Raw genomic sequence first — 14,052 nt, 5'->3', positions numbered from 1 at the left:
GAGTGTCTCAAGTGGATGAGGTTTAATGATTTCATTGCTGTAAAAGCTGAATCATGACTGTTTACTGCATATATATATATTACTTTCGCTTACACTGTATAAGAGGATCGATATTATTATTATTATTTTTTTTTTTTGCATTTGTAGCTTGTTTTTTTGTCCTTGAATACCTATTATTTTTGTACCTCCTGACCAATTTCAAAAATTACAGCAGGGCAGAAGAGATCTTAATTATAAAAACTTTCTATATTTTGGGGAGAAATAGTCTGTAAAGAAATTTTATTACTTTCCCCCCAGGGAAAGAATATTAGAGGTCACAATCCACATAAGATCTTTTGAGACTTCCTTCTTTAGCTGCATTGTTCAGGGTTTGATATCAAATAACCTAAGAAAGAGGTAGAACGTCTGTATCTATGATTATAAATGCTACTCTCCCTGATACCAAGGTTATTCATTTAAAAGCTGCCTAACTGTTCTGTTTCTTAGCTCTGATGGAAGAGATGTTGAAAGCCCACATAAGGGATTACAAAAGGCACAGAGCTGTACTCTTGCACAGAGATGAGGACTATGTTAGTCCAGAACCTCTCTCGCTTTTAAAAGCGGTGCATTGAAGTTGAGTAGCAGTGCGAAACAAGGGGTATTTGTATTGTTTTTGACTAGCATAATCAATTCTTGTTAGCCCCAACATCCCAATTTCTGGTAATGCTTTCAGCAGTGTGGCTAGCAGCTCTGCTTTAGAGTCTTCCCTTAGTGCTGCTCCCATGAGAAAGTTACGCATTAGAAGAATTTTGGTTTTGCTCTTTGTCTACTTTCTCTTTGCCATGCTATCTACTCCATGCACTTTTTATTTATTTATTTATTTATTTATTTATTTATTTATTTATTTATTTATTTATTTATTTATTGTTCCCAAGCCTCTCAGTCTAGATTCAAAATGTTTACAGTGCCTTAACCAAAAACTTTATGCTAGACTGTTCTAAAAGTCATTGCAGAAGGTCAAAAGCTTTGGTGCTCTGCACCTGATATACACAACACCTCTCTGCATTTTTCTCCTGCAACTCTGTATCCTCCCTTGAGGATAATAATTTCTCCAAAATAATAGTAAAAATATCAACTAGAAATGTAAATAAACAGAAAATTTCATCAGCTAGAATCTCACAGGGTGTGAGATAATCTGCTGTTTGGTTCTCTTCATAAAGCAATGCACGTGCCCACTCTAGTAGGTTATACCTGCTTATGAAGTTATGTAAAGTTTGCCAGTTGGCATAGTAGTGATTGGTCTCATGGCTGTGCTAGCATAAGAAGGAGGTTAGAATGCAAGAGGGTCTATCCTGATCCTCCTGACTCAATGGGAGGGTCTCCTGGAAAAGTGTATTTAACCTTATCCCTTGTGTAGCAGATAACCAGTTTACCTCGCCATTGATCCTTGTTAAGTCACCGTCTTATTTATAACCAAACTTTGTTAAATCACTATATTATATCAGTAAAACATATCACTGCTTCTCTCTTATGAGGAAGTTCATTACTCCTTCCACAACAGCTTCACCATGGCTGTGCTAGCAAAATGGTTTCCTTCATAAGCAAGATATCAACAGCAATTGAGTTTAAACACCAGGAAAGGCTACAGCATTTAAAATCTCTGTTGCAGAGTTGTATTTGAATATGGGTAAGAAATGTATAGGATAGACAAGTCTGAGTGGCATATTAGGCTGTAAAGAAATTCTTCTCTTCCTTGGACTTTAGGTGTAAAGTATGAGCATAAAATTCCAAACTGCTGAAATACTGCAGCTGACTGCAGGGAAATGTGATGAGAACATGCCAGGATGCAGTTATGGATTCTCAGGGAAGACAATGATTTAGAGACTGCCAAGCCATGTAACATGGTCATTGCATTCACCAGTCAAATACAGCCACATCTGAGTAAAAACCAGCAGCTGCTTAATAGTGCTGCACAGAGCTACACCTGCACAGTGCTCCTAGGATGGAGAATCTGAAGATGATAGATATGAAATTATCCATGCTGAAATTCAACCAAGGTACTGAGTATGGTATCCTCACTCTGGCAGAACAAAAATGAAAGTGCATCTCTAGTGATCCAAAGCTGCAAAGGCCTGAGTTTCTGTCTCACTCACTTGGTATCACATGCAGCCCTGTGTTGACTCCCATCACTGGTATAACCATCGGCACCACTGTAAGCAACCAAAATAGCATGTTCTTCCTCATCTTGCAGTTAGCCAAGTGTGGATGAAACATTGCCTGCTTCACCACATCCTACAGCATTAACACAAGGAAAGTCACAGCTGCAGGAGCTGTGTATACCTTTGTCTGAAGGCCAGTAACACTGAGTTACGCCAATGATACAGCAGATACTTGTTGAACAAGCAGGCTGCTGCTATCATTTGTTACCACTCATGGAAGAATGAGCCTGGAGCCAGTGTGGCTTCAGCATGCAGTATGTAACTGCAGGTAGTTATCCCACTGGAGACGAGAAGTTGTTTCATGGGGAAAAAAATGGACTACAGAAAAGGGTCAGAAATGGAAGAAAAAATGAATTATTAAAACCTTGACTGTCTAGTGGTTGTACAATGGAGATCATATAAATGATAAAATATCAAAGTCTTTGTAGCTGGTTTTGTATTTGCAACAGATTTTTCAATCTTTTAGTTCTGTACAAAGTTTTCATATCTCAATGAATGTAGCAGATAAATAATGATTTAAAATGTTTGTCAAATGGTCCATTCAGTTATGTATCCTGTTCCTGATTCTTCAGGGGAAAATTATCAGACAGAAAGAGGGCAGCTATGGGAAAATTTCCTCACAAGTGAAATTTCCTTGTGACCATTTTTGAACTGGGCTTTTGAACTTGTTCATTAATTTTTATACTTCCTCCCTACAATTACTTTTTAGTGCTGCAATATTATTCAAAAACAAATTTTAACTGGCTGTGTAACAATCCAACCTTTTCCAAATCAGGATGAATTTTTGACTGTGACAATTTTGCAGTGGTGAGTTCCAGGGGCTGATTGCACATAAGATGTACTCCAGGAAAAAGTAAATGCATTTGTTCCCTTTCATTTTCAATTAAAAAATGGAAGCTCAACTTCGTGTATTCCTGTAAAGGAACAAGGTATCCATGGAGAGCAGACAGTGTGCTTGACAGAGCACAGAATCACTCACTCCATGCTGCCTCAGGCAGCAGAGCCCACCTTTCCCGCCCAGCTTGAAATAAAGGACAATTCAAGATTGCATTTTTCCTCCACGCACAAAAAGCACAGAGCATATCCTTCTGAAGCTTAGCCTATCCCACTTCTCTTTTCTCCCATGGATCCACAGTGTGCCAACAAGAACTAGAAGCCACCATGGATGGATGGAGTTCACAAGAAAGTATGAGCCACAGTAAAATATCCAGGAAAAAATATCTGGTAGGAAATTATATCCATGCTAAAGTATGCACAGCGCTACATATAAAATATTCTGAAAGTATTTGCAAATACATATATGCTGTGAAAAATTACTCTCCATGGTCAGGCCAGACAGACTCTGAAGTTATAAGCATAAACTACAGCAAGGAAAATATTAAGAAATAGCTTTATAACTGTATGGCTATTTAAGCACTGGAACAAGCTGTCAAGGCAGGTTATGGAGCTGCTAGCAATGGTGCTATTCAAGGCTGGATTTGACATTGGCCTATTAGGGATGATATATGTAGAGCTAAAATATTTCTGCCATGATGCAGCTCCTTTCCATCCCGAATGAACCAAATGTAAATGTGATGTGCATCGATACACACTAAGTACAAGGAATGAAACTCCTGTTAAATGAGATCAATGGGCAGAAAAGGTGTAACCAATAAAGAACCTTAAATAACCCAGTGGTAGGAATGAGCATTGATATGAAAAGGTAGAAAATGAAAGCAAGAGGTGCTCAGACAAATGCATGAGGCACCTGAAAAGGAAACATCCTTTACTATTTGAACAGAATTTGTGTATTAAGAGTACTAAACATACATTTTCAAGTGCAAAAGGAAACCATTCCTTTCAGCCTTTGACTTTTTCACTCAGAACATGTTCTCTTCTTTTATCAAACTATTTTTTCAAAGGACTTACAGAAATGCTTGCAGCAAATTGGAAGCAGCTCAAATGACAGCTACTAGTCTGTTAGCTGCAGATGGAGAGCTGAGAAAGCTGTTTTAACAAAAGAGAGAGAAAAAGTGAAAAGGGGAAGGGGGAAGGCTTTGGAGAATTCACCTTGGACAGGTGGATTCATATTGGAATCAGTAGCAGGAAGAGTTTAGCTGTCTGCTCTCAGGAAAAAAAAAAAAAAAAAAAAAAAAGGCAAAAAAAAAGTCTTCTCTATTTTCTCTGTCATTATGGGGGACCTGGTAGTGATGTTCTGTGTTTGGGCAATGGTCCAAGAACAAAAGCTTCAACCTGAGCTGAGCCTCAGTCGCTGATCAGAAGACCTGCAGACCCAGCTCTTGGGGTGGGACAACTGCCCTAAGGGACGATGAGATTTGAGTTGATAAGAGGAAGAGACTTACCCTTAAGTCTCTCCAGGAAAAGAGGTAGTCTGCAGTCTGTAAAGGATTCACGTCAGATTACTCATATGTATGCTATACATATACACGTATATATATGCACAGCTTACAACTTGTGTGTACAACTTCGGTGGTCTAAAGTCTAAGCAGTCAACCTAGCTTTTGTAGAGATGCATAAGACCCTCTAGAGATTAACTCAGCTCATCCAAATGACTTTGGAGTCACCTACTTCTCTCCACTGTATAGGAAATAAATTGAGATTCTGTCACTGTAGTTAAGGAAGGAACATTTGAGACAGCTGGAATTAGGTGCTACAAGCCCTGTTGTTAGGACTGAGGCCAGCTGTGTTCCTGCATCCCTTTCTGCAGGGCTTAAGAAGGTCCAAAGGGCCTGTGAGGAGATATCATCATTTGGCCAGTGTTTGAGGGTATGAGGGACAGCCCTAGTCCCGTCATCTCTCTCTAAGCAAGTCTTCAGGACATTGCTGCAAGGCCAGACTGTATGGTACAAGTGTAGCAGAGGATCCCAGACAGGCCTTGGTCTTCTACTCATAATCCAGGAAAGACTGATGTTCTAGGTGGAAAAGGGGAAAATATCATTCATTTCCTATAGATATGTAAAAACAAAAATGAAAACAAAACAACAACAACAATAAAAACACCATCTCTAGAATTGTAACTTACTAGGGAGTATAAGAGGTTATTGGAAAATCATGTTTGTAAAGAAGGATTATGTCTAAAGCCATTAATTTTAATTACCTATGTTATATGGCCATCCAAACAGGCTATTTTAAATATTGTTTTTGTCTTTCTGTTGTTTTCTTCCCACTTCCTTGTGGTTTTGTTGTTATTCTCATTTCCTACTGTAAGAGTCAAGGTCGGAAATTTTTTAATAAAGGACGGGGTATTTCAAAATCCTTAATGATTTTCTAAGTGGATGGGGATATGAGCTACTGTAACAAATAAAATTACAGATTCATTGTATTTCTAAGGTTAGAAATACTATGATATGTCAAGTACAGGTAAACTAGAGATAACATACACTTTAGCCCTCACATTTGTCTTCTGAGATTTAAAAACAAAATACATTTCCCATTTGTACCATGACATTTTTCTGTAATTTTCTATGATTTTACCACTAATTGTAATGCTGTAACATCTCAAATTTACTTAAAGATGATCACCAGTCATGACTTTAACAACTGCTATATTTGTCCTCTGAAAGAGGTTAGATGGCTTCTGCCTGAAATATTAATAACTGGCTGGAGTTTTGTCTGATTTCGCTTTGCCTCCTCTTTCCATTTGAATAACTCAGCCAAGGGAAGGAATATCTGGGAATTTAAACAGAAAAGTTTGCACTGTAGGCACAATCTCTACCTTGCTATTTAGTACTTTCACATTAGGCATAGGCTTACTGATAGAAACAGGTAGTCTCTAGCTTCCTATAGATTTTTTACCTCTTTACTGCACTACTACTACCGGTATCATTGTTAGTACTAGGAATAATACAATGTGTTGTAGGGCATCCTTTGAGCTTAGTGTTGCCTTAAGACTCAGAGAGAAGTGGCATTTCCCATAAAGATCCTAGAATCTTTCCTGAAGATCTTCAAATCTTCAGGATTACCAAAGAAAGGAAATAACCTGTCAGTGAATCCATCTGTCTAAAGAACACATATATTTTATAATACAAAAAGCATAATTATGCTCCAGTACCTTGTAGTTACTTTTTTTTTTTTTTTTTACATAAGATTTCCATTATATAATGAAGTACTTCACTGACTGTCCAAAAATAATTATGGTGTAAAATTACATAACTAATATACCTGTACTTAAAAATATAGTCATATTCTCATCTGAGTTAAATTATTGTCTCTCTGATGATATCAGTCTGGTTCCTGTGCATTAAAACACAAATCATGGGAGCAATAATATCTCAATTATGTAGTTAACCTTCTGGTTATATTAATTAGTGATGATTAGACACGGGGAACCATAATTATATCACGTACGTAACATCTCTTTGAAATTGTGTTGTGAATCCAAACAAAAAAAGTCAGATGGATTATCTAACTAGGTACATTTCTCAGGTCTAGAACTAATCCAAAACCCAGAGACTCTCTATCTCCTAAGAGTCTCCAGTGATGATAGATCTGCTAGTGTCAAACTTGCAGAAGAAATATCAGTTTCTATTTGTCCTAGAAGATAAATCTTTGTTAGATGCAAGGCCAAACTGTCCCATATTCTGATTTCACATAACAATTAATTAAAACACACTTAAAAACAAACAAACAAAAAATAGAAAACAAAACAAAATGGAGCATCTAAGTCCAGTTCAGTTCTTAAAGGAGCAAGCCCTGAAGCTAAAGAAATACCTCTTCACTACCTTATTATATTTAAACATTTGACTGGAATATAAAGAGCTAAAACTCAGCACCTGCTTGAATGAGATTCTAGCACTCGGAGCAGTAGCTGCATAGGGTCTGTCTTAACAGTTTCTCCTCATGACCCAAACAAAGCAGAGTAGATACTGTATTGGGGAAAATGGATTTCCCGAGGCAGCTGAAAAGACCAGGGTTTTAGAAAAAGGGACTCAGAGCAAGTAGGGTTCTCTGCCATTGTCCTCTTGTCTTATTAAGGCTGAAGATTCTCTCTCTGAAGAATAAAGAAGAGCCAGCCTAAGCTAATGTTCTTTCCCTAATAGTCAGAGACATGCTTTATCCCAGCAGACCATTCCCTTACAGGTAGGACTGCCATAAATAATTCATGTGTAGGTAATTCTGTTTAAATTTATAAAAAATATTAAACATTTCACTTTTAGGCAGTCTTCTATCTTATGCTGAAACTCACAGAAGCTCTGCACTAGGATAGGAATTATGGACTTAAATATTTGTAAAAGGTCAGGCATTATTCTAATGTGACAAATGATAGGACATGAGGAAATGGTCTCAGGTTGTGCCATGGGAGATTTAGATTGGATGCAAGGAAGAATTTCTTCATGAAGAAGGTGGTCAAACATTGGAATACGCTGTTCAGGGAATTGGTGGAGTCCCCATCTCTGGAGGTATTAGTGACATGTAGACGTGGTACTAGGGGAGGTAGTTTACTGATGGGACTTGATAGGTCAGGGTGATGATTGGGTGTCATGATCTTGAAGATCCTTCCTAGCCTAGATAATTCCATGATTCTATCCTTGTCATTCACATGACAGCATCTTGCTATTCATGAAAAGAACAAGTGCAGATGAACAACACTGAATTTCATTAAAAATAATCATTTGGAAGTGAATGTCAGAATAAACAGTGTATTTCTGAATAAACACATATACTTTAAATTAAGATTTTGCAAATGTCAGGTTGAATCATTCCAAAGCTGCCAGAATTCAGACTGTGCATGTATTTTGGGTAGCAATGCACTGCCAGGCACTTGGTGGTTTTACCCATGTAAATGCCTTATTTTATTTTCTTCCTCATCTTCCTCTTCTTCCTCTTCTTCTTCTTCTTCTTCTTCTTCTTCTTCTTCTTCTTCTTCTTCTTCTTCTTCTTCTTCTTCTTCTTCTTCTTCTTCTTCTTCTTCTTCTTCTTCAATTTAAGTAGCTTGACATTGAAAGCCTGAATTGAAAATCTGTATTTGTAATTCTGGGAAACTTTATTTTGTAGACTTTTATTTACATTCACAGAATTATTATTTGATGCATTATTTGCTTCTGCTGTTTTACCAGCAAGGGTCACTGGTACAACATGCACCATTGTTATGCATTGCCCTGCAGAATTGGGGTTGGGGTCTTCAGTGGATCTATTCTAATGATTAGATCACTTCACAGTAAACAAGGTTCTATAGAAATCTCTGCCCTGTGAAGATCCCATTTCCATGAGGCCCTGGGCATATCATGGGCAGTGCAAGATGTCATTAGCTGGCACCATCATTCATGGCACTAAAGGTATCGGGCTCTTTGCAGGAGTAACCCTGTATGCCTTTGTAAAGTCATGCTTCCCATCTCTTAGTTGATCAAATCATAAAACTGTTCCCAAATATTTTCCAAAAGCTGTTGGTAACATCTCTTCCCTATATATTTCCAATTCAGTTTGGGATTCCTGAATGAAATTTTTGTAAAAGGTTACTTAAGTGTATTATTTTTCAACATGAAGTTTATTTGATATAATGTTACAGAAGCAATCCTTGGAGAGTTTAGTTGTTGCTTTTTAATTTTTTTTAAAATTTTTTGTTGTTGTTGTTGTTGTTGTTCTTTTGCTCTTGGCAGTGGCTGTGACAAAAGTGACACTGCAAAGCACAACAGAAAGTTATAAATCTTACTATTCCTTAGACAGTAGAACTCTTGAATTTCCACCATCCTAAATGGGAAACTGAGCCACCCTGCTTTCAGAAACTCCTACCCTTGTCTAATACTGGGGCTGCAGGATATGTATGAATTAAGCACAATGCTACTGTTATTACAATTGGGATGTATGGATGCTAATGTTTTTCAGGTCAGCCTGAAGATGCATTTCTACAAATAGTGTTTGCTGTTCCTTGGGTGTGAAAACTCAGGGATCCATCAAGCAAAGAGCATGTGCCCTGATCTCTACAGCTGTCTGAAAAGGGATGCCAGCAGAGAAAGAAACAATTAATGGAAGTTGCTTTTCACCACTTTAGGTTGTATACATATACATACATGTATACGTATACGTATACGTATACGTATACGTATACGTATACATATACATATACATATACATATACATATACATATACATATACATATACATATACATATACATTTGGCCCTCACTTCAGCTTGCTGCACAAAGCAAGGCAGTGCCTTTTAGTTGACACACACCTCCTGACACCCAATAAAAAAGGTTGCCATAATCTGAAAACAAGCATGAGTCTTCCTTTTGATACTGTCCATCTTTTCTCCATCCTGTTACACAGATCCCTCAAACAAAGCAGTTTCAGGTCCTCTTCTCTTGTCCTGGAGCTAATAGGAATGATCCAACCCTGGACCATACAGCTAAATTTTATTTTTCCCAAAAATAAATGCTGTGTCCAAACCACGCCATTTCAGCAAGCCACCAAAACATGCCTAGGATATGCATAGAAGAGTGAAAATTGGCACAGATCAAACTTTCTGGGGCCATTGTTGGGATTTAACAGTGCTGATGATTGAATTAGAGGCTTTGGGATGGCTTTGTTTATCTGCATTAATGAAGCTGAACGAATTTTGCAAATCCATGTTTTTTTTTTTTTTTTTGTTTTTTTGTTTTTTTTTTTTAACGTCACTTTTCCCTTTTGCAGCTGGATTCTCGACCATTCACTCCAATCCACTCCTTCCTACCCTGGCCAGATGCTGTTGATGGGTGCAAGACCAAGAAGGAAGCAGCCTGCCTCCTTGGTTAGGGACATGGATGCATGGGCAGGGGACAGATGAAATAGAACGCAGAGAGCTGGAAGATGCGAGCTGGAAGATGCATATGCCTGTGGGAATTTTCTTGAGAGAAAGATCAAGTAAAACTTGTTTTTTTGATGGTGTGAGTTTTTAAAGAAAAATATAAGACCTGCTCCAAATCTTAACTCTACCTTGTGCCTTTGCATACTTAGTTATCTCTTACTGTACCAGAGGGCTAAACTTGAGTACTACAAACATGAAGTTTAAGAAATGAACTGTAAAGATGCAGAGATACGTCCACAGATGAGGTTTTCTGACCTCAAAAAGTGAGCATGGGGGTCTGGGCTGCCTCTGTTGAGACTATGCATAGAGTCATAAGTGAGGTTCACACTAGTGATATGGCAAACCTCTGACAGACATAAATGTGATGGCACCAAACACCACTGCCTCAGCATGCCATTTTGGACATGTTTCCCTCTTCCTTTCCAGCATACCTTCCAAACAAAATAATTAAATACACAGAAGAGCTAAATGTGCTGGAACAGAATGAGTGTGGAAATAATGAAAACAATTCAGCTAGAAGAACTGTTTTTATGTCCATTCGTTGGCTGCACCTTCCCCTGCCAGGGTACAACACAAAGGAAATCTCTGCAGCTGATCTTGGACTTCACAAACTGAGGGATTATGCACTACAGATACTGACAGCCCCTTTGCTTACAGCCTGGCAAACACCACAGCTGTAATCTCCTCTCTGCGATAAAGTCCATCAATCTTATTCTTACACCAACCCATTCCCCTCTGCCCCTCAGACAGAGCTGGAAGAGAAGCCCTCCTTAGGAAGGCCGCTAAAATCTTTCCTTCTACGTTGTCCTCCTTTTTTAACTCACTCTTTTGGCTGGCCTCCCATCCAAGTCAGGTCAACACATATCCATTTTCTGTGCTGAGCTGACTAGTTTTCAATAACAATTTCTCCTTTGTTTTGTAACAGAAATCAATAAAACTGCCCCCCTCTCATATTGGCCAAGATTCCAGCAACGTCATTCACTCTTTATTGTTGCTACTGCTTTGTTTTGTTTTCCTTTTCCTTTTTTTTTTGGCAAGGCACAAATCAATTTAACAAGATGAAAACAACTTAGACTTTCACTCAAGGTAAAATCTGCACTTTATAACCCAGGATGTAATTTACAATCCTGTCATTAAGCTCTGTTAATCCTATTATTATGAAGATAAATAATTACCCATAGCGAAGAAAGGGATTCCCAACAGAGTAGAATTATATTTTCCATCAGTAATGAAAAATATCCCTGCCGCAGTGACACTGGAAATACAGATAGTGAGTACTCCCAAGAGTCCCAGGAAAGGTTTGCTACGCAGGCAGTCCTTCATGGAGCTCGAGAGGGTAGCAGTCAGGAGGATCAGCATCAGGCTCACCAAAATCTTGCCCCTGGCCAAGAGACTGGTCTGGTGGAAGTCCTTCCAGAGGCTGAAGGACGCTAGTGAGTAGAGCTGCAGATCTTGGTGATCCAGCTGCATCTTGTGCATCAGTTTACAGAATTCACTCTCCCACTTCTCCCCAATGAGGTCCTGGGTGACAGAGCCATACGTTTGGAGGTAGTAAGTGATTTGGATGGCTCTGGCTGATTTGACTCTCTGGTCCTTGCTGTTGGGCACTTCCATGACCCCTCCGAGCTGGTGGCCAATAAAACTGCTCCTTCCATCCTGGGAGGGAAAGTAAAAAGATGAGCATGTGGTTATCCTGTGTAAGATGTGTCACAGCGATACTGATTGAATCTGCGCTTCTTTCACAGACAGGCTGAGAGCTTGACTCAAAGGCCACTGCAGTCAATAGAAGTCGTGACGTTCACTTCAGTGGGCTTTGGGTCACATCCCTGGTCCATGCCACACTTCTCTCTGTTCCTTATTCATTATAGACTTATTTGCAATTCTGTGTCGCAGCTCAGGGACTGCCCAGATACTGCAGTCCCAAATGTTCAGGGACAGAAATGTTGCATGCAAGCTCCTCATGCCAGGGGAGAAGAGCCCTTTTCCACATTTTAACTTGACAGACAACAACAAAATTCCAATTACTGCAGTATGAAAAGTTGGAAGCTGGAAGATTTGCAATTTTCTGACACTCAGAAAATGGTTTTAAAGAGTTGGAAATGTATAGAAAAATGGGGTTCTGGGTCCTAAGTACAAAGAGTACCTTAATGTAGATAGATCTGCAAAGTTTAATAGCTACTCGTGTTCTAGAACAATATAAATAAAATCAGACTCTTTCAATTGCTTATTTGAGATTTCATGGATTTGATGGAACAGAAATAAGAATATACCTTAGCCCTTGATTTAGCTACGATTATATATGTATATTTCATGAACATAAACCTTATCTGGTATCTCTTATTTCAGTATATGCTAGAACATAGAGAGTCCACAAAAACAAGTGAAGGAGACACCAGGTACACTCTGAATCCGCTGCTTCCCCTGTCTCCCCTTTCCCCCCCATCCCCTCCCTTTTTTTCTTTCTTATTTTTAGTAGAGTTATCTGCTCACAATTAGATGGTTGTTGTTGGTTGTTTGCTTGCTTTTTTTTTTTTTTTGTCTTTTTGCTTTTTTAATATTTTTATTTATTTTTATTTTTTTTTTAGGAACAATTAATAAAACTTTTAAGCCACGGGTTATGCTAGTTCTCTAGAATAACTGTGATCTGCCCCTTTCACATCAGGGTGAGCTTGTGTGGATTTAGAAGATCAAGCCCCTGTTGCAAAGTAAGGAAGAAGACTCAGTAGATTGGATAAAAATGCCCTAGCACAAGTAATCTCTTTGAAAAAAATAACTCTAAAATGAGGGATTAAATGTCTGCAGAACACCAAATAACAACATTTCACTTTTTTTTTTTTTTTTCTGTAAATGGGATTAAAAGTTCTCAGATTTCTTTCCTTTTGTATTTAATGAAAACATAAAATTCTCAAGCCATTTAATATATAAAACATCTTGCAGCAGTGAGGTCACATGAGATAATACTCTTTGCCTAGATGTGCTATAGGAACAAGCTGACTGACAGCTTAAATCTGGGAGATGCTCTGCCCTACACACACATGGAGCCATCATCTGAAAAAAAAGCCAGAAGCATTTGGGAAGGTGTTTTTATCATCTATTATGCCAAACATTAACTATTTCTAGAAATACCTGTGCTGCACTAAGGTTGCTACCTGAATTTGCCAGACCTGTGCAGGAGGTTACTCCTGATGTTCCTCATGATTCCCATCCTAAGGAAATATGAATGAAGCAAGATACCAGGCTTTATGAAACATAGATGTCTTCTGGGACATCTGCTCATACAATTAATAAATATCAGAAATTGAGAGATAGTGCTTAAAATATTTTATATACTCACCTTGTCTTGTCTCTTGGTATGCAAAGGAGGCAATCCTCCCACTGAGAAATTTCTCACTACGCTTGCTTTCATGGCAAGAGCTCATACTGTTTCTAGCATTTGCCCAGGGAATGTGACAAAGTGCTTTTCAGAAGTTCATTTTTTCCCTATTCCCAGTTGTTATTTCCCATTGAAATAATGGCTTCTGGCGAAGTATCCTGGCACTAGCTGACACAAAAGGTGATTTGCAGTCTAATGCCAGCTTCTGAAATCACCTGAAGACTCATTACAAATGTCATATAAGCAGAAGCAGCTAGCACAGAGGGGCAGCGGGTGCTGTTTGGACTCCAAAAATCTTTCTCCCTGGCATTTCATGCTAGAAACCCATTTTGATTCAGTATTTCTACTATTTCTATTTTTTTTTTTTTTTTTTTTTTAAGAAGGGTCATATCTAACACTCATACACTCACAAAAGGAATGTTTCCAAGCTGATAATTAAATCTTGAGCAATGCAGTCCCTGCTCACATCAGATGCAACTCTGCAGTTAAAAATCCCCTTTGGCACCGCTTTGAAATTTTGGGAAGAAATGTCATATTTCCTCAGCATATATGCAGTATTGACATTCAAACATTTTCAGTCACTGCAGGATACTTAGCAGCACAGCTCCCATTTCAGACAATGGACTGTAATTCAGATTTCATTGATTCACTATGCAGCATGCACCACAAGGTTACGGGAAACTTTGCGATGACCATC

The 14,052-nt window shown here is 38.4% G+C and overlaps 1 protein-coding gene across 1 annotated transcript in view; it reads right to left on the bottom strand.

Annotated features, from left to right (window-relative positions):
* The window catches only part of PTCHD4 (patched domain containing 4), a 97,869-nt gene that overhangs the window by 60,498 nt on the left and 23,319 nt on the right, over positions 1-14,052 (bottom strand). Inside the window, 1 exon segment of the mRNA XM_068678778.1 lies at positions 11,158-11,638. Within this exon segment, the coding sequence (XP_068534879.1) occupies positions 11,158-11,638 (481 nt within the window).

Source organism: Anas acuta, chromosome 3 (genome assembly GCF_963932015.1).
Source record: "Anas acuta chromosome 3, bAnaAcu1.1, whole genome shotgun sequence".
Taxonomy (NCBI): domain Eukaryota; kingdom Metazoa; phylum Chordata; class Aves; order Anseriformes; family Anatidae; genus Anas; species Anas acuta.
The sequence above is the reverse complement of the archived record's forward strand: the minus strand, read 5'-3'. Positions and strand labels throughout refer to the sequence as shown.